Source organism: Dendrobates tinctorius, unplaced genomic scaffold, assembly GCF_039654945.1.
Source record: "Dendrobates tinctorius isolate UK_male_01 unplaced genomic scaffold, ASM3965494v1 ptg000011l, whole genome shotgun sequence".
NCBI lineage: Eukaryota > Metazoa > Chordata > Amphibia > Anura > Dendrobatidae > Dendrobates > Dendrobates tinctorius.
The window spans coordinates 107,447,394-107,471,694 of record NW_027361679.1 but is presented as its reverse complement, the minus strand read 5'-3'; the positions used below and the strand labels follow the sequence as shown (position 1 = coordinate 107,471,694).

The following is a 24,301-nucleotide window of genomic DNA, read 5'->3' as shown; positions in this document are numbered from 1 at the left end:
GCAGATCCTGCTCGAAACACGTACAGAGACTTTCTGATTATCCCCATGCGGTAATTCCTTTGGATATACCGATTCATGATCACAAGCAGCCATGTATTTGACTTTTAATTATGCCAAATAAATTTTCTGAATTTTAACTCTTGGAGCTGGATTTTTTCTTTTTTTTGGATCATTGCTGTAAACGTACTGACCCGAAGAATAAAGCTGCCTTACCAATTTTACCACACGAGGAGCGGTATAAAAAAAAAAGCAATTTCTGAATTGCTGGTTTTTGTTCATTCTGTCTCTCAAAAATCAGAATAGACAGCGATCAACAAATGTCATGTGCCCGAAAATGATACCAGTAAACGTCAGCTCGTCCTCCAAAAACAAGCAATCACATGACTCTGTCGGCCGAAATATGATAAAAATTATAGCTCTCAAAATAAGGTGATGCAGTAAAAAGCGTCTTCTAGTGTGTGACAGCAGCCTAACATAAAAACCTGATATAAATCTGGTATCGGTGTAATCGCACCGACCTGAAAAATAAAGTCGCCTTATCACTTATACCACACAAGGAACGGCGTAAACAATAAATAAAACCAATTCTTCACATGCTGTTTATTTTTTCATTCTGCCTCCCAAAGATTGCAGTAAGGCTTGGCGCACATTCATAGAATCATAGAGTTGGAAGGGACCTCCTGGGCCATCTGGTCCAACCCCCTGCTCAAAGCAGGATTCGCTAAATCATCCCAGTCAGATGTCTGTCCAGCCTCTGTTTGAAGACTTCCATTGGAGGAGAACTCACCACTTCTCGTGGCAGCCTGTTCCACTCATTGATCACTCTAACTGTCAAAGTTTTTTCTAATATCTAATCTGTGTCTCCTCCCATTCAGTTTCATCCCATTGCTTCTAGTCTTTCCTTGTGCAAATGAGAATAAAGTTGATCCTTCTACAATGTGACAGCCCTTTAGATATTTGTAGACAGCTATTAAGTCTCCTCTCAGTCTTCTCTTTTGCAAACTAAACATTCCCAAATCCTGCAACCTTTCCTCATAAGACAGGGTTTGCAGACCGGTCACCATTCTGGTCGCTCTTTTCTGAACTTGCTCCAGTTTGTTGATGTCTTTTTTAAAATGTGGTGCCCAAAACTGGACACAATATTCCAGATGAGGTCTGACCAAAGAGGAGTAGAGGGAAATAATGACTTCACGTGATCTAGACTGTATGCTTCTGTTAATACATCCTAGAATTGCATTTGCCTTTTTTGTTGCTGCATCACACTGTTGACTCATATTCAGTCTGTGATCTATTAGTATACCCAAGTCTTTTTCACATGTGCTGTCACTTAGCCCTATTCCTCCCATTCTATATATGCTTTTTTCATTTTTATTGCCCAGATGTAGTACTTTGCATTTCTCCCTGTTAAAAACCATTCTGTTAGTTGCTGCCCACTTCTCCAGTTTATTTAAATCTTTTTGAATCCTGTGTTCTCTACGCTGAGCGCTTACACCGGGGTTTACATGTAAGTCTCTAAAATACGTGATTCAGACAGAACCTCCGGCAGAAGATTCCCCTTAATGAGAATAATGTGATCTGGTCGTGTCCGTGTTTTTAAGATTCCATAAAAGTGCCATCGGCCACAGTTTTGTGCACTTCTGAAAAGAAGGACACCGGAACAGAGGCCAGACGGAGTTCAGAGTAACTCTGCTGCCTCATTATAGTGAATTGATCCATCAAGGGTTTCATCTGTCACGTCACTCAGAGATTTAGATGGAAACCCCAAAGTAAGTGCTCAGCGGATAACTGTGACCCTAAACATTATGTAAAATGTTCCCAATAAAAGCTTCAACTAAATTCACAAAAATAAGTCCCCACTCAGATCTGTCATCTGTTAACGGAAATATAGGGGGCTGCCACATTACTGGTAGCACAAAGGCTCTGGAAATGCTAAATGGCTCCTCGCCCCCCAAAAGAAATTCAGCAAATTCTCCAGTCCCAAATCCAAATGCCCCCCTCCTTTTAGAGCACTTAGGGGCTCTTTATATGGAGTCCGCAAACTAGTCTAGGAAAATCTGCACTCCAGGAGGCAAATAGCGCTCCGTCCCTCCCAAGTCACTCCGTATGGCAAAGTAGTACTGTACTGCCACACATGGGGTATTCCTACATTCAGCAGAAAATGTGGGCCAAATTCTGATGCCATTTTTACCCATTTAACAGTGTGAAAATGTAAAACTTGGGGCTAACACACAATCTTAGCAGTAAAGTTTTTTTCATCACTGCCCAATGGCCAAATTCAAATATAAAATCATTTACAAACGGGGAGCGGAGAATGTACATGCCGATACCCTCTCCACGACCCCTGGGCGAAGCCGAGACGATGAGTTGGAAGGAGAAGAGACGCCGTTCGCTCTGGCCCCCACCGGAATCACCACTGTAACCCGAGAGCAATCCCATATACGACCCCGCTAGGGGCATATTAGAGCAGTCCCTGGACAAATGGATCCAACAACAACAAGAAGATGGAGAGATTGGCCCCCTGCGTCAATGCGTGGCCATGGGCCGGCTACCCAGCCACACCCAAAGACAGACACTGACTCGGGACACTCTGCTAATGCTACGCCAGTGGGAAAAACTGGTAATCAAAGGAGGCCTATTGTACCGAAAGGCAGTGCTGCGCACAACAGCAGCAACAGCCTGGCAGGTAGTAATACCGGGAGCCCGTCTCACTGAATTTGCTCGTGAGGCTCATGAAAAAGGGGCTCATTTCAGGGCACAAAAGACTTTTCAATGGCTCCCACAAATGGCCTACCACCCCTGCTTGCAGGCCACAGTGGAAGAAGTTTGCCGTGCATGCCGCCTATGTGAGTTGACTAAATAAACCACCTGAGCAACAGGCTCTAGTGCAAACAATAGTAACAGCAGTACCCTCGAACTCCTAATGATAGACTATTTAACCATCGGTCCCGCTCACCAGGGGTACGAGCACTGTCTAGTCATGGTGGACCATTTTACCAAATTCGCCGTGGTGACCCCTACTCGAGATCTTCGGTGGAATGAGCCACCTACGCGATCTGTAAGAACGTTATCCAAGTATACGGCTGCCCCCAGAGGATCCATTCAGACCAAGGTGCATGCTTCCTGGGAAAGGTAATGGAAGAATTACACCGCTTAAATGTTATCGACAAATCCCGGACCACACCATACCATCCTCAAGTAAACGGGGCCTGCGAGCGATTTAATCGGACATTAATCCAAATGCTACGTACCCTGGAGAGCGACTGGAAAGCCCGCTGGCCCGAATACGTCCCCGAACTGGTCTGGGTTTATAACAACCGGGTACAACGAGTTACCAGCTACATCCCGTACTCGCTGCTATTCGGCCGGGAAGGCAAAGAGTTCACTGAGGTGGAGTTGAACCCGGAGGAAGAACAACCATGGACGGGGGTCTCCTCGTGGGTACGGAATCATCGGTATCGGCTGCAAACCCTGCACCGAATCGTCCATACAAAACTTCAGGACATGGAACACCCGGGGAAGGCCCCGTCCCAACCCACCGAATTCCAAGCAGGAGATCGTGTACTCGTACGAGATCAGCGCCCCAAAAACAAATTGGGACACTGCTGGGAAGAAAGTCCTTATCGAGTACTGCGCCGAGTAAGCCCAGATGGGCCAGTGTACAAAATCCAGTCTGAAAAATAAAGATCACCCTACCCGAATCGTACACCGTAATATGTTGCGACCCTGTACTTCCACAGACCCTGAACGACCCGAGGCCCCTCCTCAGGTCCTAGAACCCCCACCTGCAGTATAGAATGAGGACGATGAGGAGGACCTTCCGGCGGTACAAACGGACACTTCCAAAACCACTACCCCAGCAGCCCTAGTCAATCCACCACCTTCCACCACCACAGAAGACTCCACCACAGTCGAGCCACGACGCTCCGAGCGGTCCACAGCTGGCAAACCCCCCAGAATGCTACGAACAGGACCAGTTCGTGTGGCAGAAAAGACTTTCACTTCAAAAGGAAGGCCCAGGCCCCTCCAAGCTCTCGCCCGAGGACTGGCGAGCATACAGGAAGGGGGAGTGTAGGAGGAAGAGTCCCCGCCATGAAACCAGACCGGAACCAAGGGGACAGTCACCAAGGTTCCTAGGGAGACTTTCCGGGGGACATAATTAGAGGACACACCAGAGATAGTTCTAGAAGGAGTGGGGAGGAGCCGATATAAAAGGAGCTGAGGACGCCAGCAGGGGGCACTCGACAGAGCGGGAGATGGAGCAGGAAGGCTAGAGGGCGCCAGAGAGCCAGAGCTAGAAGGAGTGAGTGATGACTAGCGGGACTGGAGAGAGACTCACCACGGTCTGAAAGGGGATATCACTGAGCCATCCAACAGGGGGACACCGACTGCACGACCACGCTTCCCGCAGCCATCACTGCCCAACCCCAGCCCGCAGCCTGCCCGCTGCCGCCCTCGGCCGCCACTACCCGACTTCAGCCCGCAGCTGCGGCCTGCCCATTGCCGCCTGCAGACACCGCTCATCTCCAGCCCGCGGTTGCAGCCTGCCTGCCGTCACTCGCGGCCACCGGTGCCCGACCCCAGCCCGCTGTTGCGGTCTGCCTGCTGCCATCGCAGCCGCCGTTGCCCAGCCCCAGCCTGTGGCTGCGGCCTACATGCCCCGGCTATCGCCATCCCACCTCCGCCGAGAGGCGCAACGCAGAGGAACTCTACAGGGGCCTGTTGTGCCCACACTCCACTTGGGCGTAGTAACGCCAGAAGCTTCCGTGAGATCGTTGTCGGCTGGGCCCAACAGCTGAGACCCCGAAGAGACACCGACCACCACTCTGCCAGACATCAGAGAAGGATAAGTGACATATTGTAGTTGATAACCTGTAGTTTCTGGACTCGTAGTCAGCCTTACCGCAGCCATATAGTTACCAGTTTCGACCGGGTAATCGTTATCGTGTTACCTGTGTATTATTGTTCTGATCCCTGCGAGGATAACTGTTAGCTTGCAGGTTACTCAAGATAGCCCCTATAGATCTAAATACATACATATATATATAATCGTTATCGTGTTACCTGTGTATTATTGTTCTGATCCCTGCGAGGATAACTGTTAGCTTGCAGGTTACTCAAGATAGCCCCTATAGATCTAAATACATACATATATATATAGTCACATTCTAAGTTTACTCCGGCTCCGTCTCGTCACTGCATCCCGCGTACCTGCGATTACTACACTAGTATGCAGATGCAGGACTCTGCCCCAAAGACACGGGGTTAAAGTCCTTCTAGTCCACTAGCGCTCGGCGCCGCGGTGCCAGCAAGGAAGCAACTGAAATGGTAATGCACCTAGTGCGCACTGCACCGCTCTGGTGGACGCCACCAACCACCCTGACTAGGGTAAGGAAAGCGCTAGACTGCGCACGACGTCGTGCAGGCGGATGCAGTCACTTTGGTGCCTTGTGCTGAATAGCACAATATGGCGCTAAGAGGTGCTGTGAATTGGAAGCACTGTGGCACTAGACTTAGCCACTACAATGCACTGATTCTGACTCGAATAGCCCTATAACAAGCGTATCCAAGGGAGGGAAGTGATAAGAAGTCAGTCACCAGATACATGCATCCATCATCACTCACACAAAATATAATAAGAGTCTATACTAGCGCATGGCCGAGCGGCCATGCGAACCTTCTGGGACCTTCCCGATGGTCCAATCCGAGCCGCTTGAGGACCTGAGCATGTGACCTCCGACCAGGCTTGGACTGGCCCACCGGAGAACTGGAGGATTCTCCGGTAGGCCCAGGCACTGACACCTGCTGGCATAATTGCCAGCAGCTGCCTAGAGCCCCTACTGCTTCAAGGGCCACCACTGCTCGAGGGGCCCCCAGCATAGCAGCAGCGGGAGACAGGGTCCTGTCCACGCTGCTAAAGCGAAATGAATATTCACACTTCCCCAATGCCCTATGGGCGTGGAGAGGCATGAATACCATTTCTCTCTAATAGCGGGCAGCGTTAGGTTGCAGCTAACACTGCCCGCATCTAATGCCCCAACACCGTACCCCACACACACACAAACGCGGGGAGGTGAGCTGTGCGTCTGCGTGTGTGTGTGTGGTGCGGTGCTTTGTGTGTGAGAGAGTGATGTGGTGCTGTGTGTATGAGAGAGAGGGGTGATGGGGAAGGACATTGATATTGGTGGAGGGAGGCAATGACGGAGGTGAAGGGCAATGATGGCGATGGGGGGATGCAATGATGGAGGTGATGGGCAATGATGGTGGTGGGGGGAGTCAATAATGGAGGTGATGGGCAGTGATGCAGTGGGGGAGGCAATGATGGAGGAGATGGGCAATGATGGTTGTGGGGGAGGCAATGATAGAGGTAATGAAATGGACAATGGTGGTGAGGGAGGAGGCAATGATAAAGGTGGTGGAATGGACAGTGATGGGGTGGTGGGGAGAATGATGAGGGTTGTGGGGGAGAAGACAATGATGGAGGTGGTGATGAGGACAATGATGGGGTGGAGAGGGGCTGCATTATACTTTGAGGGGGCTACATTATATTCTGTGGGGGACTGCATTATTCTCAGGGGACTACATTATATTCTGGGGGGCTACATCATACTATATGAGGAGGCTACAGTATTGGGGGGGCTGCATTATATTCTGTGGTGGTGCTACATTATACCCTATATACTATATGAGGGGGGCTGCATTATACCCTATGAGGGTGCTACATTATATTCTATGGTGGGGACTGCGTTATACCTTATGCGGGTGCTGCATTATATTTTGTGGGGTGCTGCATTATATTTTATGAGGGAGGCTACATTATATTCTATGAGAGAGGCTACATTATATTCTATGAGGGGGCTACCCCTTCATGATTCTACCCCAACCCCGGCTACATAATTAAGATGTGTACTACCTTATATTATACCGATATTGGCGTGTTTTACCACACAATTGGTGGTCTTGTATTTATTTCTATGTAGCTACATAGTGGGCCCCAAGAATGATTTTCTATGGTGGGCCCAAGGTGCTGCAGACCGACGCTGCCTTCATGTGTTTTAGCAAACTCTGTGCTGGCTTTCATATATCTTGCACTGGGGAGAGGCTTCCGTCAGGCCATACTGCCATAAAGGCCAGACTGGTGGAGGGCTGCAGTGATAGTTGACTCTGTGAAACTTTTTCCCATCTCCCTACTGCATCTGTGGAGCTCAGTCACAGTGATCTTGGGGTTCTTTTTACCTCTCTCACCAAGGCTCTTCTCCCACAATTGCTCGGTTTGGCTGGATGGCCATGTCTAGGAAGACTTTTGGTGGTCCCAAACTTCTTCCATTTAAGGGATATGGAGGCCACTATGCTCTTAGGAACCTTGAGTACTGCAGAAATTCTTTTGCAACATTGGCCAGATCTGTGCCTTGCCAGAATTCTGTCTCTGAGCTCCTTGGCCAGATCCTTTGACCTCATGATTATCATTTGGTCTGACATGCACTGTGAGGTCTTATATAGACAGGTGTATGACTGTGAGTAGAACCATCTCAAAGAGGATCACAAGGAAATGGACAGCATGTGACTTAAATATGAGAGTCTGAGCAAAGGGTCTGAATACTTATGAACATGGGATATTTCAGTTTTTCTTTTTCAATAAATTTGCAAAAATTTCTACATTTCTGTTTTTTTTCAGTCAAGATGGGAAGCAGAGTGTACATTAACGCCTTTGTGACATCCGATGTAAAATTCCGCCCATGTGACCTGGGAATGTTTGACCATGGACGGACCGAAGTCGCGGTGACGGCATTAAAATTCCGGTGCCATCTTACCTGTGGGTAGATTGTGCAGTCATCCTCAGGGGTGTCGCCGCCCACTCGCACTCATGATTGCTGTGATTGGCTGTTAAATTCTGAACATCCAATCCCAGCATTTCAAAGTGTTTCAGCCAATCAGATTGCTTGAAACACTGATGTTTCAAGCACTGATCGAGCACAGACCCAAGGCTGGTGCCTGACAACGCCAGGCATCACCGAAAATGATTCTGATTGGCGCGATCGACAATCACATCGATCGCGCCAATCACAGGGCACAGCCGCGGTGTGACCGTGCTGTGCCCTGTCTAGGACCATAGATGTAAGAGCACCGATCCTAGGCCAGTGCCTAGCTATGCCAGCATCATCAGGGCCAGCTCTGATTGGTGTGATAGATGTTATCATCAATTACACCAATGACAGAGCACAGCAGCGGTATGACCGTTTGTGACCGTGCTGCAGGTCCTCACACTAGCTGAGGATTCCTGCAGAGCGGTCACGCTACAGAATCTGCTGCTGTGCTGGGTCTTCTGGTGGGACAGAAGCCTGTGACACCACAATCTCTGAACAAAGAACAGAGAAGACAAGACAGAAGAAAGAGAGACTACAACTGTAAGTGTTTTGATCCCTGATCCCATTGATTGGTGATGCAGTTCACCGATCAGCACTTGTGTCTGCCATTTTCCACCTCACTTTGCGCCACCCCCGGGCGCACATCCAGCAGCCGCCAAGCTTTGATTAGTGACACAGTTCACTCATCAGAGCTCATGCCTGCTGTTTTACACTTTTCTTTTCACAGACATTATTTTCTCCCTGGTTGTGCTTTTTTCTTTTAGCTTTTTCTTTTCAGACAAAAGTTTACACCAACAACTATCCCCCCCCACAAACAGTAAAAAATAAAGTACTGACACAATCACCATGTTCATAAAAAAGTCGTCTCTCCCGTCTCGTTCCGCCCAACAACGCTATTCAGTGGAGGAGGCATATGTTTTTCTTCCCTCTGACACTGAAAGCGAGGCAGAGGATCCCATATTTCTTTGTGTCTGAGATTCGTCACCCTCTTCCTCCTTCTAATCTTCCTCCTCAGGTCCTGCTGAACTGGCACGTAGATGTCCCAGGAGACATGAAGAAGCTCCCACCATTCCAGAAAATGGACCCCTTATGAAACTCGCCCCCAAAAAATTATGAGCCACGGATTCCTGATTTTGTGGCAGAATCAGGGATCAAGTTTGACACCATCGGCCTCACTGAACTAGACTTTTTCAAAGTCATTTTCTCAGAAGATTTTGTTAACCTCATTGTGGGCCAAACTAACTTATATGCTCATCAATTTTTGGCACAAAACCCCGGTTCATCATTTTCTAACTTGTCTCCTGTACACAGAGTTGAAATGATGCAGTTTTGGGGCGTGGTTCTTCACATGGGCATCCTGAAGAAGCTAGGACTTCGGCAACATTGGAGTGTTGATGTTTTATACAATACGCTAGTGCTCGGAATGGTCATGGCCCGGACACGTTTTGAGGCCATCCACCAATTCCTGCATTATACGATAATGCACAGTGTCCACCACGAGATGACCCCAACTTTGACCGTCTGTTCAAAGTTCGGCTGGTCATCGAACACTTCAACAAAAAGTTTGCTGAAGTGTACGTGCCCCATCATCTGCATAAATGAGCCCTTAATTCATTTTAATGGAAGGCTCAGATATTGTCAGTACCTGCCCAGAAAGAGGGCCCGGCGCGGAATTAAACTCTATAAGCTGTGTGAGAGTACCTCAGGGTACACCCACAGGTTTAGAGTTTACGAAGGGAAGGACACCCAGATTGAACCCCCTGAATGTCCTCCTGTCCTGGGAGTGAGTGGGAAAATTTCATGGGATTTGGTGCACCCACTGCTGGATAAAGGTTACTACCTCTACACGGATAACTATTATACCAGCATCTCACTTTTCAAATCCCTCTCTGCGCGAGGTACTGATGTAAAGTAGACATGTGGATAGTGTAATTTATTAACTATTTTGTTTGACATATTTCTCTGATTTAAGGGCATGAAAATTAAAATGTTTAAATTTACAATATTTTCCTAAATTTTGCCAAATTTCCGTTTTTTTTTCACAAAAACGCAAGTTATATCAAAGAAATTTTAACACTAACGTGAATTACAATCTCAGAATCGCCAAGTTCCGTTGAAGCGTTCCAGAGTTATTACCTCATAAAGGGACAGTGGTCAGAATTGTAAAAACTGGCCCAGTCATTAACATGCAAACCACCATCCGGGGTTAAAGGGGTTAATGAGAAAAGAATGAACTTTTTTGAATTTACCAAATGGCTGAAATGAAACAAAGAGTGAAACATTTAAAGGGGTCTGAATACATTCCGTACCTACTGTATGTGACTCACGCATATATAGTGTATGTGTATATGTCTGTTTATGTACACAGTGTTAATGTAGAATATATAACGTTCATGAGCATATATACATTATGCTTGTAGTATATTTATAATGTAGGTGAAATGTTTGTGGCCTGTGTATATAGTGAATGTGCAAATTTGTGAGTAGCATATATATATATATATATATATATATATATATATATATATATGTATATATATATATATATGATGATTGCCTAGCCTGTATATAGTGTAAGTGTATATGTTTGTGGCCTGTGTATAAAGTGAATGTGTAAATTTGTGAGTAGCATATATATATCTATGTACATGATGATTGCCTAGCCTGTATATATAGTGTAAGTGTATATATGTTGTACGTGTATACTGTATGTGTGCAGCATATATATAGTGACTGTGTCTATGCAGGCTGTGCAGTAAGTATATTTGTGTATATCTACAAGAATGTGTATGGCGTATGCGTGATGTCTCTTCATATCTGTAAAAATCTACAAGATGAGGCCTGGAAATAAAACTACTACAGCTTCAATTACAATGAATCCTTGACTATGAGACTAATGGTCCATTCCCAGTGACTGATCTGCCCATTGCCCAAGGGTTAAGAGTTCCCTGCATTTACCATGTGAATGGTGTGAACATACTATTCAGCCCTTCCGATATCTTATGTGTTTCTGGACATTATTTCCATATGTGATGTGTGATACATATTTGTTTCCTCTGGACTTCCTAATAGCTCATGTGTCACTGAGCATGATTTGCATATTGCTCATGACATCACTGTCCCTTTGTGATGTCATAAAGGCATCCTCTGGGCTTCCTAATAGCTCATGTGTCACAGAGCATGATTTGCATATTCCTTATGACATCACTGTCCCTTTGTGATGTCATAAAGGCATCCTCTGGGCTGCCTAATAGCTCATGTGTCACTGAGCATGATTTGCATATTGCTTATGACATCACTGTCCCTTTGTGATGTCATAAAGGCATCCTCTGGGCTTCCTAATACCTCATGTATCACAGAGCATGATTTGCATATTCCTTATGACATCACTGTCCCTTTGTGATGTCATAAAGGCAGATTCCTATAAGACACTGTGTGAGGTTCTAAACTGCATCAGTGCTGTTTTCTCTTTGTGGGATACAGTTCTGTTTTCTCTGCGACTTAGCGACTAGCGACTACTAGAAGCGATTAGTTTGATTTTATTTCAAAATGTCTGGTTTTATCCAGACCAAACCATGGCTTTTCCAACTGTGCCTGGTGACATCTTTCCTCATTGGACCGTCTCTCGGCTGCATTCAATGTAACCGCAGAGGCGAAAAGGCTATGGAGAAGTTTAAAATTTACATAAATAGCCAAGTCAATGAAAACATCGATGAATTTGTGACCATCAAGCGGTATGCCAGATCTGCTGAACGAGCAGTGGTGCAATACCTGGAAGACGACGTTCAGATGCTGGGTAATTCTCTCATGTATTCACTACATTTCCTACATCTCTTCATGTAGGATGGATGGATGGATCTGACCCCGATAATGATTGTATTTATTCCACTACAGATAATTTCGCCATATCAGAAATAGCGTCTGAATACAAGAGATGTGTGGACCTGATTGAGTTTTCGGACTTTACAGGTAAATTCTACATTTCCATGTAGATATAAATTCACTTTCTGCTACTAATGCAAAATTGATAATAATGTGTTTTGGGGGCTGAGGTGGGGTAACACTAATAGACGAGTCGCCTGTAATATCTGTCATTAATTCTTCTCTTTGTACATTGTAGGGGCCCAACTCCTTCAAACCGTCGGCCTTCATTTCCACCGGCTTTTACAGAAAGTGCGGAAAATTGTGGAGGAATATAACGACAGTAAGTGAGATATTTCTTCTTGTGGAGCCAGGCTGTGCCTGGAATAGAAGCATTTCCCCATGTCCCATGTACAGAGATCTCCCAATACTGATGTATTGGAAGTAATAGCAGTGCAAGAAGGGAATAGGTTTTATTTCTCCCCATTATATATTGTATTTCTCTGCTCTTTTGGTTTTAATTAATAATTCTGCATTTCTTTAAATCTCTTTTTTTAGGCAGGTGCCCAAATAAGCATGGTAAGTTCTGATACAGTTCTACAAGCCTTTCCCAGCCTCCTGTAGAAATACTAGTAGACACCAACTCTGGGTTTCCCCATAGCCACCTGTACAATCCTTCCTCTTATTTCCTTCTCCTCACTAGTCTGTAATGTCTTCCAGTCCGGGACATTACTGTTACTGTAGGAGTCTGACAGCCAAAACTTTCAGTAATTTGTCCTTTCTCATTTTTCAGGTGCGAACAGTTGTGGTAAGTCCATTTTATACTTGATTTCAGCTCCTGATTGATGTTATCATTGTCTGTATCATTAGAAGGTTTTAATACTGTCTGTGCATTCCTCCAGGTTTAATGATACAATCCGTTACCCACTGTGATACCTGCCTCAAGGAGAACATCATCTGTGCCGGTGGCCACGCAGAAAATCAAGGTACTTTAAAAAATTTTTTTTTTTTTTAGTCAGAGAAAATATATAGGCCCCAATTCATCAAAGTCATCTTACCAGAATTCTGTCAGAAATGGCTTTGAAAATTCGCAAAAATTTTGAGCAACTCAAAATTGCATAAAAATGTTGCAACTTTTGGCGTTTTCATCTCAGTTCCTCCCAGAGCCACCAAAATGGTGAAGCTGGGGCAGGATGGGTGCGTGATGCCACAGTTCATCTAATTACTGACTAATTGTGGTGTTCATTACGTCAGACATCTTACTCCAGTCGATGACTAGAGTTAGATTTGTGGCGAGGTGCACAGAGGCACACACCACTCGTCAGACGCTCCTGATTCATTAGTAGACATGCACCTCTTAATGAATGAGGAGCTTCCGACTCCTATAAGCGCCCTCCTTGATGAGTCGGAGCCATTGTTATTTATGTAAATTATACTTGTAAAATATTTTCATTGCGCTCTGCCGGGAGAAAGCTGTGACTGCTGACTGGTTACTCACATATATATAGTACACGTGTATGTTGGACACACCTTGTGGTTGGCGCTTTCTGGGATCTCTGCGGCCCACACTGTAACACAGAGGCATATATTTATATTGTGTAACACCCCATATATAACGCCTGTACTAATTAGAGCCACTAATAAATATTATCTGGAGAGCTGATTAGATCCAGTAGCAGGATGGAGAGAATACTCCAATATATGGCGCCATTACAGCTCAGGTCACTGTCTATACGCGCAATCTTTCACGAGAGGTTAGATATTATAACAATGTACTTATGAGAAGAAGTAGTGACAACTTTCCTCTGACTGGATGATGGGATTTATTGTATGATGTCTCTTCTCTTCACAGAGTTCTTCGATGGATGCAGCTGTTTGTGCATTGGAAACAAATGTACCGGTAAAGTATCATCCTACGTCCTATATATACATCTAGATACCCTGTGTGCACAAGGATTAGGCAATTTTGTATTTTTCATTATTTTTCTAATGGAACAACTACAGCGCTATCGGTCAATCCAAAAGGTTATTAAACCTGAAACCGGAATATATAAGAAAAGTGAGGCTTTGTGTTTCTAAGAAGAATATCTATGTGTGCAGAATTATTAGGCAACTATGAAATATCAGTGAGCAATCTAGCCCAGCCTCTTCCTTACAAGAACTGCCATAAGCCTTCCATCCTTTTCCCTTACCACTGTTTGAAGAAAGTGTGTTCTAAAAATTCGAAGGACCATAGGTTTGGGAGTAGATTTTGAGCCCTTCTTCTTTCTGAAAAAGTCCACAACTAGTAATACCAACCCATAGCAGTTCCACACCTCCAATCTGCTGGCATCTGAGTCAGAGTGAAGGTGTGTGCCAGTTACTGATCAAGACACAACATCAATCCATCTGCTTTTTCAAGAGTCACACCCATATCATCAGTCCAAATAATCTTTGGAAAATCTGTCTTCAGATATCTCTAGTCCTGGTCTTGAGGTTTCCAGTTGAGTCTTGTGTGGTAGTGGTCTGGTTTTAGCCTCCCTTACCTTGGCCAAGTCACTCAGCACTGAACACCTTGAGCTTTGCCCTCTCGTGATGTTGCAGTTCTGGAATATGACAACAATGGAGGATAATTGGCTCTTGCTTGCTTCATGTTTCCTTCTTCTCAAACCTTTGGCAGTTAATCTGCATCTTTTTTTCCTCTCAACACATTTTCTGCAACTCTGTTGACTATTTGCAACAAAACTTTTGATGATTCTGTGATCACGCATCAATATTTTAGCAATTTTCAGAGTGCTGCATCCCTCTATAAGACTTTTAACATTTTTTTTTGTACCATTTTGCCTGAGGAAAACAAGCTGCCTAATAATTATGCACACCTTAACAGAGGGGGTTGATATTGTTAGTCCACATCCTCCCTCATTACACAAATACACATCCCCGGATCTGCTTCAGTTCTAGTGGCGTAACTAGAGTTCAATGGGCCTCACCTCAGTGTAAAATTTAGTCCTTGGACTCCAACTGCTTGTTGGTTAGTTGTATGAATCCTGTAGTGTCCTATGAAGGCAAATGTGGTTCTTTCATTTAATAATATCTCCATCTTGGGCTCCTTTCTGTTATAATGTGCGCCATCCTAGCTCCTTTATTTAATAATGGCCCTCATCCTACCCTATTCCTGTATTATTGCCCCCTCCAGACTTCTTTCTGTAATATAGTCTCCCAACCTGTCTCTTATCGTGAATAATGTCCCCCATTCTGACCCCTTCTTCTAATTTTGTCCCCATCTTGAGCACCATTATTTAATAATGTCCCCCATGATTGTACCCTTCATGGTATAATGTCCCATCCTGGCCCCTACCTGGAATAATGTCCATCATCCTAGGCCGCTTTCCGGTATAATGTTCCCCATTCTTTGTAGGCACTGGCGTCGCTGATACTGTATGCCCCTGTTCAGGCTAATCAAGTTTATACAACTTGTGATTTATAATATTCATAAAAATGATGATATGGTCAAAATACTCAGTGGCCTAATAATTGTGCACACAGCGTAGTAAACCACAAGTTTCAGAAGACTTCCAATAGGCCTGAGATCATGGCAGACAATCTTGAAATGTCTGAATATGATTCCGGATAATTAGATTCCTACAGGTTCTATAAGCAGAATCTAAGGGTCCGTGTGTCGCCCATGTGCTGGTAACTGAGGTGGGGGTTACACATCAGGACATTATTAGACTTATTTTAATATAATAGAACATGTTTAATGCTAACTTCATATTTAATTGATTTCTTTTTTTATTACCAGATTTGAAAACCGGGCTTTGGTGTTCTCCATGCAGAAACCAGGAGAAATATCTTTCTCAGACTTTAGACTGTGGAGGTGAGGAGATACTGTAATGTGACCAGTTAGGCTAAGTTCACACGTACCGGAACTCTCGTGGAAATTACCGCGAGAATTCCGGAATTCCATTCCGCGGGAAAATCGCATTTTAAATTCCCACGATTTTCCCACGGAAAAACTAGCATTTTGCAAGCGTAATTAGCTTGCAGAAATGCTAGCGTTTTCCAAGCGATCTGGAGCATCGCTTGGAGAACTGATTGACAGGTTGGTCACACTCGTCAAACATAGTGTTTGACGAGTGTGACCAACTTTTTACTATTGAGGCCGCCTATGCGGCATCAATAGTAAAAGATAGCATGTAACAAATAATAAAAAAAAAAAATATTGTTGTTCTCACCTTCCGACGTCCCACGCTGCCTTCCCGCCTTTCTCCACGCTCCCGGTCCCAGTAGTCCTTTGCGCGAATTACCGCGATGACATCCGTTCTCGCAGGATCGCGACGTCTCGCGGTCATTCGCGATGACGTTGCGCAAATGACCACGAGACTTCACGTTCCCGCGAGAACAGACTTCATCACTCGCAAAGGATTACTGGGACCGGGAGGGTGGAGAGAGGCCGGAAGTCTGCGCGGGACATCGGAAGGTGAGAATAACAATATTTTTTATGTTAAATTCTATTTTTTACAGTCTCCTCTCCTCCAGGCCGTGGGTACCATCCGCAAATGTTCTGCTTACTTCTCGCATGGTGTGCACAGCCACATGCGGAAAGTTAGCAGAACAATGCATTCCTATGGGTGCGCCGCGATTCCGCAAAATTAATGAGCATGCTGCGGTTTTTACCGCGAAGTGATTCCGCCGCGGTAAAAACCGCAGCATTAGCACAGCATTGCGGAATCCCATAGGAATGCATGGGATGCTTATTTTTCGCAGCAAAATCGCGCGGTTAAAACCGCTGCGGAAATGCGAAAAAAAACTCCACGTCTGAACTCAGCCTTACCTTAAAGGGCATGTCACACTAAGAGATATCGCTAGCAATATCGCTATAACTAGTGACGTTATAGCGATATTGCTAGCGATATCTCTGTGTCTGATACTTACCAGCGACCGGCTCCCCCGCTGCTTATCGCTGATCGCGCGAGAACGTTCAGGACTGTTTCTCGTCGTCAGCTTCCTGTGGCGCTTCCTGCTGTGAGGACGAGCGACGCGTGGAGCCGGGCGGGAGGACGCAGGATCGCCTGGTGTGACAGGTAAGTAGCGATCCCCGTCCCCAGCGATGTCGCTAGTGAGATCTGCCTATGTGGCAGCTCACTAGCGACCACTTAGCGATGTACCAGCGATCCTCACCGCGTCATATCGCTGGTCGGGATCGCTGGTACATCGCTAAGTGTGACAGTACCTTTAGGTGTAGGCTCCAAATCATCAAAGTGTTTCAGTCAGAAATCTAATGCAAAAAACTGAAAAAAGTCACAAAATGTTTGCACTATGCGAGGTTGTGCAAAAATGTTGCAAGTTATGGCAGTTTCCTGCCTGATTCATCCAGCTCCTCCAAAATGGACAGAACTGGGGTAGGACGGGGTTTGCTATATTCCTCAACATGACATATGGAAGGAGCTGCATTAGGAGACAAGCCCTTCACACATAGAACTATACTTTCAACCCATCTTCCTCACACAAGACAGGGGACATGTTCGCAGCCCATTATACTCTAAGTAAATGGGAGACAAAGGAAGAGTGAGGAGCAGGGAGAGAAACCGGTTAGAGGTAGACAGTGAACCATTGTGCTGAGCTTTCTGTCAAGTCTTTTACCTCACATCAGAGCTTGATTCACATCCATACAGCTCAGTATTGCATTACAACTTCATACATGATCTTTCTGCTTCCTACTTTGTGGAGAGCAGCAATATATCTCTGTTTCTGTGTGCTGTGCTGTATATAAGAGAGATAACAACACCTAGTCTGCTCCCACAAGCTCAGAGTGGATAGCAGACTAAGGCCGGGTGCCCACGATCCAAAACTAGCAGCGCACGCTCGCTGTGTCCAAAGTGCTGCCTTCTATTAAATGCTGGTGAATCCGTATGTGCTCACTGAACCGTGAAGATTCAGCACATTCAATATATTTTATTGATGTAATTTTTCTTGTGGAAACTAGAGTTTCTTTAAGAAAAATTGACATGCTGTGGTCTGAAAAGACTCGCCACGTATCAGTCTTCACAGGTGAGCCACGAGCGTCTGTGGATGCATAGTGGACAAGGGATTTCTTGAAATACCACCCACTATGCTGTCACAGCTGTCCACTGAAGGCACGCTGCGTCAAACCCGCAGCATCTCCGGATTGTGGGCAAATACCCCTAAAGATAGAGCCTGTGAAGAAGACAGTTTGTGACAAATGCAGGGTACAAGTCATATAATATCCAGATATAATGTTATTCTTTCAGTTTATTCTGAAAAGTTGCTCGAAGTTATGTTGATCCTTCCCTTTAAATGCTTTACGTACAGGGAAAGAATAGCTAGACGATTTTTTATGTAACGTTTTTTGTTCCTTTTTTATTTAGAGAGAAATATAGAAGTTCCAGAGGATGAAGATCTAATCCTGGACTGTAGATATGACTGGCATACCAGGCTAGAGCAGTCACGTAAATTAAAGTTCGTTAGTGTAAGTATAAGGCTGTGTTCACACACAGCGTTTTTTTCGTTTTCCTGCGGATTTACCAAAAAAATCGCTTAAAAGAAGTTTCCCATTCATTTTAATGCATTTCGCACTTTTTGTGCATATTGATGCTTTTTTTACCGCGAAAAAAACGCTTCGCGGTAAACGCTGCATGCTCATTAATTTTGCTGTAAATTCCGCCTTTCTGGCTATTTTCTATGTGTCTGGGGACGCGTGGATAAAATCGAGGCAAAAACACGCAAAAATCGCGGCAAAACCGTGCATTTTCTGGGAAGGAGTCCTGTTTTTATGCAGAAATTTTCTGCATACGTGTGCACATAGCCTAAGGCAGATTATCTAAAGGATACGGTTAAAAATCCTAGATGAGATTATAATAATGATTTTATCATTGTACACACGACCATAATATTTTGGCATTGCCACATTAATAATAACAATGCTAGAAATAATCTTAATGGTAAATGATTGACTTCTAAAACTCTGACATTTATCTTTCCAGGTTATGCCGGTGAGTCTTCCATTTCCACACTTGCTTGAACTTGAATCAAGAGACATTGCGGAGCCCTATGTAGAGTTCAAGGGCGTCCAGAAGATTGACGAAGGCATGTACAAGTGCACCACCATTCTGGAGTCTGATGTGCCAGTCAGTACGATCACATATAATGTGAAAGGTGAGGACATATTATCACTGACACTGCTGAATGTTAATATTTAGATATCTGGGATTCAGATCTATCTGGAGATGATTATTATGTACAGATCTACGACTTGATTCATCAAAACTTTTATACCAAAAAAGTGTCATTAAAGCGTTGAAAAGTGTCTAAACTTTGGTGCAACTCTGAGGGGTTCACAGGAGGACTGAGATGGCAGCCATTGAGGACATGCGCATGCCCCTGGCTGCAATGACTGGCAACTCATTGGCAGCCCACAATTAAGGCCTAAGGGCCAGTAATTGACAACGACATTTAAATGGTTAAACAGCAGATATCGGAGCTAGCTCTGGCCGATGTATCTCCCGGGTATGGTGCGGGTTTAGCTCCTGAGCTCGATACATTCATGGAGACCCAAAGTAGGAGGTACAATGGCATCCTATGTTGGGAAAGGGTTAATGTTCTATTCTTTAGATGGAATAAACGAATAAATATTTCTGTTATTTTAGTTATCACAGGATCTGGAAGGACGACCGAAAAATACAAGCCTCGTCCTACACTTCCTCATGTGCTTGACCTCACCATGCCTCAGCCGACACCTATTAAGGACATGACTCCTGCTACGGACATGACACCTGAGAAGAAATCCCTGATAATATTCTTGGCGGTCAGCTGCATCATCATCGCACTGACTGTTGCAATATGGTATTTATCCTTTATAATCCACAAATAATAATTCTGTGTCTGTAGGAGAGATCTTACAGTTACGTGTATATAGCTGATATTACAAAGTATATACTGCTTTTTTTTCAGCGTTTTCATCTGCATAATGCGGATTGTAGAATGGAAACATCAATCGGCTCAGGAAAAAGACCCGGGACAGAAGGCAGAAAGCCAAGCGCCACCCTATCCACCTGTCTGATCATAGCCCAAAAAGAAAATTGCGTTGATCCAGGGAGCTAGTCTGATTGCCGAATGTGGAGTCGGGAAGGAATTTTTTTTCCCCAATGTGAAGCTTACTGTTTGCCACTTGGGGTTTTTTGCCTTCCTCTGGATCAACATGTTAGGGCAGGTTAGCATAGGATATGGGTTATACTAGATGGACTTAAAGTCTTCCTTCAACCTTAATAACTATGTTACTATACAATCTTTCCTTTCCCTATTCCCCTTCCTCAAAAATAAATTAGTGATTAACCATCTAATGACTGCGGCATTTCTATTCATTAGTGTCTGGATTCTTTACTCGGGGAGAAAAGCAATGATGGGGACAGGACGATCCCTAATACCGTTGTCCTGTCTCCATCCACAGCACATGTTATCGGTGACACACCAGCTGGTTACACGGGGCGATGTGCAGCAAGGACTCTTCTACATGCACAAAAACCCAATTACTTGATGAAGGGACGTTGTTCTCATTCGTGGGGAGATTGCCGGCATGTTTGCATTGGCGACAATTGGGAACAAGTTTTACTCTTATCATGTACAAGGGCCGTTACAGAGCTGAAGGCTAAGCAGTGGAAAACAGAAGCATGTAGTTAGGAGTAAAGGGATCTAGAATTTTAAGTAACCATTTTATTTCAGATACCATCCATAAGTAGCCGCAATGTTTCAAAGGTTGAAAAAAGTTTAACCCCTTAGTGAGAGCCAATTTGCTACTTAATTTTTGCAATTATGACCACTGTCACGTTATGAGGTTATAACTCTGGAACGCTTTAATGGATGCTGCTGATTCGGAGACTGTTTTTTCATGACATTGTACTTGATGGTAGTGGTAAAATTTCTTTGCTAAGACTTGCCTTTATTTAAGAAAAAAACGGAAACATGGCGAAAATTTTTAAAATTTTGTAGTTTTCAAAATTTTTATTTTTATGCCCTTAAATCAGAGAGATATGTCACACAAAATAGTTAATAAATAACAATTTTGGAAACAAATTTTTTTGGTCAGGAAGTTATAAGGGTTAAAATTTGACCAGCGATTTCTCATTTTTACAACAAAATTTACAAAACCATTTTTTTTTTTTAGGGACCACAACACATTTGAAGTCACTTTGAGGGGTGTACATGACAGAAAATACCCAAAAGTAACACCATTCTAAAACCTGCACCCCTCATGGTGCTCAAAACCACATTCAAGAAGTCAATTAACCCTTCAGGTGCTTCACAGGAACTGAAGCAATGTGGAAAGAAAACATGAAAATTTAACTTTTTTTCACAAACATTTTACTTCAGTTTTTTTTTTTTCCATTTTCACAAGTGTAAAAAGAGAAAAGGACCACAAAATGTGTTGTGAAATTCCTCCTGAATACGCCGATACCCCATATGTGGGGGGTAAACCACTGTTTGGGCGAACGGCAGAGTTCGGAAGGGAAGAAGCGCAGTTTTACTTTTTCAATGCAGAATTGGCTGGAATTGAGATTGGACGCCATGTCGCTTTTGGAGAGCCCCTGAAACAGTGGAAAGCCCTCAAAAGTGACACAACTTTGTATGCTAGACCACCCTAGAAACTTATCTAGGTGTGTGGTGAGCACTTTGAAACCCCAAGTGTTTCACTAAAGTTTATAACGCATTGAAAATAAATAAACCATTTTTTTTCCACAAAAATGATTTTTTAGCCCCCAATTTTTTATATTCACAGGGGTAACAGAAGAAATTGAACTCTAAAAGTTGTTGTGCAAATTGTCCTGAGTATTCTGATACCCCACATATGGGGGAATCACTGTTTGGTCACATGGCAGAGTTCGGAAGGGAAGGAGCGCCGTTTTGGAATGCAGACTTTGATTGAATGGTCTGCGGGCATCATGTAGCATTTGCAAAGCCAATGATGTGCCTAACAGTAGAAACCCCCCACAAGTGAGCCCATTTTGGAAACTAGACCCCCAAAGAACTTACCGTATATATTCAAGTATAAGCAGAGGCCCCTAATTTTGCCACAAAAAAGTGGGAAAACTTATTGACTCGTGTATAAGCCTAGGGTGGAAAATGCAGCAGCTACTGGTAAATTTCAAAAATAAAAATAGATACCAATAAAAGTAAAATTAATTGAGACATCAGTAGGTTAAATATGTTTGAATATCCATATTGAATCAGGAGCCCCATATAATGCTCCATACAGTTCATGATGGCCCCATAAGTTGCTCCATACAAAATACACCTATATAATGCTGCACAAACGTTAATAATGGTCCCATAAGATGCTTCATAGAATAATATGCCCCATATGCTGCTCTATAAAGGTTATGGCCCCATAAGATGCTCCATAGAATAATATGCCCCATATGCTGCTCCAAAAATGTTATGGTCCCATAAGATCCTCCATAAATGTTATGACCCCATAAGATGCTCCATAAAGGTTATGGACCCATATGCTGCTCCATAAAGGTTATGGCCCATATGCTGCTCCATAAAGGTTATGGCCCATATGCTGCTCCATAAAGGTTATGGAATAGGCCCCATATGCTGCTGCAAATAAAAAAAAAAATGACATACTTACCTCTTGTCGATAGTGGTCAGGTGTTGGTGTCCTGAGCAGGCATGGACACCGGCGCATTATGGGGGCCAGGTGCCGGTGTCGCCACTGGCTCAGGACACCAGCACCTGACCACCATCGACAAGAGGTAAGTATGTCATTTTTTTTTTTTATTTTCAGCAGCAGCATATGGGGCCTATTCCATAACCCTTATGGAGCAGCATATGGGGCCATAACCTTTATGGAGCATCTTATGCACCCGGCACCAGCAATTTTCACCTGTCACCATTCCACCGCCGTGCGCCGCTCTGTCTTCCAGGTCCTCTGTCAGTGACTGTTCAGGCAGAGGGCGCGCACTAACTACGTCATAGAGCCCTCTGACCTGAACATCACAACCGGAGGACAGATCGGCGTGTGGCTGTGGAATGTGGACAGATGAATATAGCATGGCTCCCCTTGGCCTCCCCGTCATATTCATCCCCTCCTGGCAGGGTCTCTGCAGCCCCTGCTTCTCCCATGGTCTCCGGCGTCGCAGCTCTTCCAGTGTTCAGCTATCACATAGTACCGCTCATTAAAGTCATGAATATGTGCATATTCATGACTTTAATGAGCAGCACCATGTGACCGCTGAAAACACAAGCGCAGGAGACCATGGGAGAAGCAGGGGCTGCAGAGACCGTGCCAGGAGGGGGGTGAGTATGATCTGACACCTGCGCTCCCCCTCCCCCGCTGACCCCCTGGTATATGACTTGAGTATAAGCCGAGAGGGGCACTTTCAGCCTTAAAAAATGGGATGAAAATCTTGGATTATACTAGAGTATATACGATAGCTAGATGTGTTGTGAGAATTTTGAACATCCAAGTGTTTCACTAAAGTTTATAACGCAGAGCTGCGAAAATAAAAAATCAATTTTTCCACAAAAATTATCTTTTCGACCCCAAATTTTTATTTTCCCAAGGGTAACAAGAGAAGCTAGACCCCCAAAGTTGTTGTGCAATTTGTCCTGAGTACGCCGATACCCCATATGTGGGGTAAACCAATGTTTGGGCGCACGGCAGAGCTCAGAAGGGAAGGAGCACCATTTGACATTTTCAACACAGAATTGGCTGGAATTGAGATTGGACGCCATGTCGCGTTTGGAGAGACCCTTATGTGCCTAAACAGTGGAAACCCCCCAATTCTAAGGCTGTGTGCACACGCTGCGGATTTTGCTGCGGTGTACAGTACCATGATTCCCTATGGGAATCAAAAACCGCAGTGCAGACGGTGCGGAATTTTCCGCGCGGATTATCTGCGGTTTTCAATCCGCAGAAAGAATTGACATGTCAATTCTTTCTGCGGATTCTCCTGCGGTTTGCCATCTCCTCTATTGAGGAGATGAAAAACCGCAGGGCAAAACCGCAGAGCAATCCGCAGGTCTTTTGACCTGCGGTTTCACCTGCGGATTTTACAGAATCCGCACATAATCCGCAGCATGTGCACACAGCCTAACTCCAACCCTAACCCCAACACACCCCTAACTCTAATCCAAACCCTAACCATAACCCTAACCCCAACACACCCCTGTCATGATCCAGACCAGGTTTGAGTCCTGTCTGCCCCCTTTTCTCTGGTCTGGTCATGTCAGGGGTTAACTTTGCCTTGCCTTGCCTCGTTTTGGTTTTAGGTTGGCCATTTCTCGTTGTTGAATCCTGCAGCCGATAACAGTTATATTTTTTGCCTAGGGCGCGAGTATCTTACTCTGGTAGTACCCTGATTTGTCCTGCTGCGCTTACTGACTTTGCCCGTGTCTGTTCCTTCCTCTCTGCCCATCCCGTCTTAGTGTTTCCATTAGTTTTTGGATTTCCCAGTGTTTGACTCGGCCTTGGCTCTGACCTGACTTTGTCTCTTGCCTCTGGTACTTCTGCTTTGGACTGCTATTGACCCTCTGGCGCTCCGCTGACTCTGTGCTTGTTTTTCCCTTTGTACTGCGTG

The 24,301-nt window shown here is 44.7% G+C and overlaps 2 protein-coding genes and 1 long non-coding RNA gene across 3 annotated transcripts in view; 2 read left to right on the top strand and 1 right to left on the bottom strand.

The window, feature by feature from the left end:
• The window catches only part of JSRP1 (junctional sarcoplasmic reticulum protein 1), a 194,295-nt gene that overhangs the window by 76,609 nt on the left and 93,385 nt on the right, over positions 1–24,301 (bottom strand). The window lies entirely within an intron of this gene.
• On the top strand, positions 11,696–12,304 carry LOC141100248 (uncharacterized). Its single transcript, XR_012234662.1, has 3 exons — positions 11,696–11,831; positions 11,983–12,066; positions 12,282–12,304. It is a non-coding gene; the product is annotated as an uncharacterized lncRNA (long non-coding RNA).
• On the top strand, positions 12,433–20,062 carry LOC141100481 (uncharacterized). The gene is made up of 9 exons (XM_073589022.1): positions 12,433–12,463; positions 12,517–12,531; positions 12,626–12,709; positions 13,576–13,623; positions 15,505–15,579; positions 18,092–18,192; positions 18,707–18,878; positions 19,370–19,565; positions 19,674–20,062. Exons 1-9 carry the CDS (start codon positions 12,433–12,435, stop codon positions 19,780–19,782), a joined length of 831 nt encoding a protein of 276 aa, XP_073445123.1. The 3' UTR covers positions 19,783–20,062.